Below are 2,166 nucleotides of genomic sequence, written 5' to 3' on the forward strand. Positions count from 1 at the left end.
CACACACTCCACTCAATTGCACCACGCAACCAAACGAGTTCGACAAGCGAATGCACGATAACAGGGCTCCCGTAGTCAACTCACGATGTGGCAGCCTTTAGGGCTCCCCGCAGCCGCCGGGCTCCTCTCCGCATGGAGATGGCATCAGTAGCACCGGGTGGCCTACTGGGAACAGGAAACCATAAACAACTGCCCACGCCGCCTTCCAACGCGGTATCGTTGGCAAAAACAAAGACAAAAATCAATTAGCCCGTAAAGAAAGAGAGTAATTGAAGAAGGCGCCCGCCCATTTATTTTGCCTCGGCCACCCACAAATTCCTTCCCACAAGCTTCAGGAAACAAAGCAGCCTGAGGTGAAGGGCATTAACAGGGTCGTTTTTATTTCCTCATCATTGTCCTCCTTCCAGAAAAGTGATTCCCAGTGAATCCAGAAAGAGTGGAATCCTTTTTCCTTTTCGTTTACACGCACCCTGTTTACAACCTTATCTACATTTCCTCTTCTATTCTCTCGCCTTCGTGTTACTTTTATATTCTTCGACACCACCTTCTATTTCTCTCATCAACTCTTGTTTTTTTTTCAGCTGCTTCCTTTTGCCGTGTGCGTTTCGGGAAGTTTGCGTTCCCCGCTCTTATCTTCCCTTGGCTTCTTTCATCACCGCGGAACCGAGCGTCGCAGATGCCTTCTACTCCGCTCCCCACTCCTTTTCAACAGGAGGGACGGGAAGCAAACAAAGACACACACACACAAGGCATGACTTTGTGCCACACAATATTTCACTGAAACCAAACACCCCCCTCCCACGTCACACCCTCTCTGCTGTTCGTGACCCCCCCCCCCCACCCCACCATTGCCCTCAAATGTGTGAACGGCGCCTTCCATGAAGACACAGACGGGTGACCGTTTCCCATTCCCCCCCCCCTCATGAGGAAGCAAGGAAAGGCTACTGTTTACTTCCACCTTCTCCCTCCACCTGTGTGTGTCTGTGTGTGCGTGTGTGTGCGTCAAAGCAGTTATCACATCTATACCGTCCCTGGCTTTCGCGTACAATCCCCTTTCATTAAAAGGCAAACATGGTTTCTTTTGTGTAGCCAATTTTTTCCAGATTAGGCCTCACAGCCTTCTCAACCATCATCGGCGGGCCGCACATCAGCGCAACGGCACGGCTGTACTTGTGATTCGTGGGCTGCAGGACAGGCACATGCGCACGCAGCGTTGCCTCGTCCACAAAGCCAGTGCCGTACTTCCACTGAGGAGAGACATCACGATCAATCATGTACCACACCGTCATGCGCTGATCCTTGGCACACTCATCCAGTTCCTTCCGCAGCAGAATATCTTCCTCTGTCTGATTGGCATACACAAGGGCAATCTCTGTGCGATCCTCAGGTGATTTCATGATGGCACGGATAATCTGCATCATCGGTGTGATGCCTGTGCCACCCGCTACCATCGCCAGTGCATCCGTGTGCATCTTCGTCACTTCGCCCTTCCCATCACTAACAGTAAAGTTACCGTTTCCCAGATACACAAATTTGCCAACAGGACCCCGCATTTCCACCACGCTCCCCAGTGGAAGATTGTACAAGTGCTGCGACAAACGGCCACCGTTGGGAAACTTCGGATGAACATTTTTGAAGTACACCTTGATAAGAAAATCCACATGACCCACGTCGTCATCGGAGGAAACGGGTGTGTACGCATGCTGCACCATCTCTGACTTTCCATCTGCGTTAACAACCGCACTCCGAATATAGATGTGCTGTCCGATGGGAAGTCCAAGCCGCTGCGTGGGTGAATGCAGGGCAAAGCGGAAGATAAAGCTGTTGTGGCTCACAGATATTTTGTCAACCAGCTTGAAAGACTGAAACTTCGACGCATCCAGGGCCACCGCGTCACCAGAGTAAAGAAACCCCTTGGAATAAAGCAGCCACAGCGTCAGCACGACGACGAAAGCAGCAACCATCAAAGGGAGCATAGAAAAAAAAAATAGGAATGCGTGTGTCTATACCAATAAAAATAAAAAAGAATCAAACACCAAAACCACGCTAAAGCAGACACACCGGCGTATTCCAGGAAATTGATGAACTAAAGTTGCTAGAATATGATTTCTTTCTCATCAAACGAAGCAAGACAGAGGAAAAAGAAGACAAACAACAACAGTAACC

The 2,166-nt window shown here is 49.9% G+C and overlaps 1 protein-coding gene across 1 annotated transcript, besides 1 other annotated feature; it reads right to left on the reverse strand.

Annotated features, from left to right (window-relative positions):
- Nucleotides 1-972: 972 nt before the first annotated feature.
- Nucleotides 973-1,003: a microsatellite.
- Nucleotides 1,004-1,058: 55 nt separating this feature from the next.
- Tco025E_08384 (NADH-cytochrome B5 reductase) lies at nucleotides 1,059-1,964 on the reverse strand (the record flags this gene model as incomplete). The annotated part of the gene is made up of 1 exon (XM_029375234.1): nucleotides 1,059-1,964. The coding sequence occupies one exon, from the start codon at nucleotides 1,962-1,964 to the stop codon at nucleotides 1,059-1,061; it is 906 nt and encodes a 301-aa protein (XP_029224735.1).
- Between the last annotated feature and the right edge of the window lie 202 nt (nucleotides 1,965-2,166).

This window comes from Trypanosoma conorhini (genome assembly GCF_003719485.1).
Source record: "Trypanosoma conorhini strain 025E chromosome Unknown Tco_14.4_contig_00768, whole genome shotgun sequence".
In the NCBI taxonomy this organism is placed as follows: domain Eukaryota; phylum Euglenozoa; class Kinetoplastea; order Trypanosomatida; family Trypanosomatidae; genus Trypanosoma; species Trypanosoma conorhini.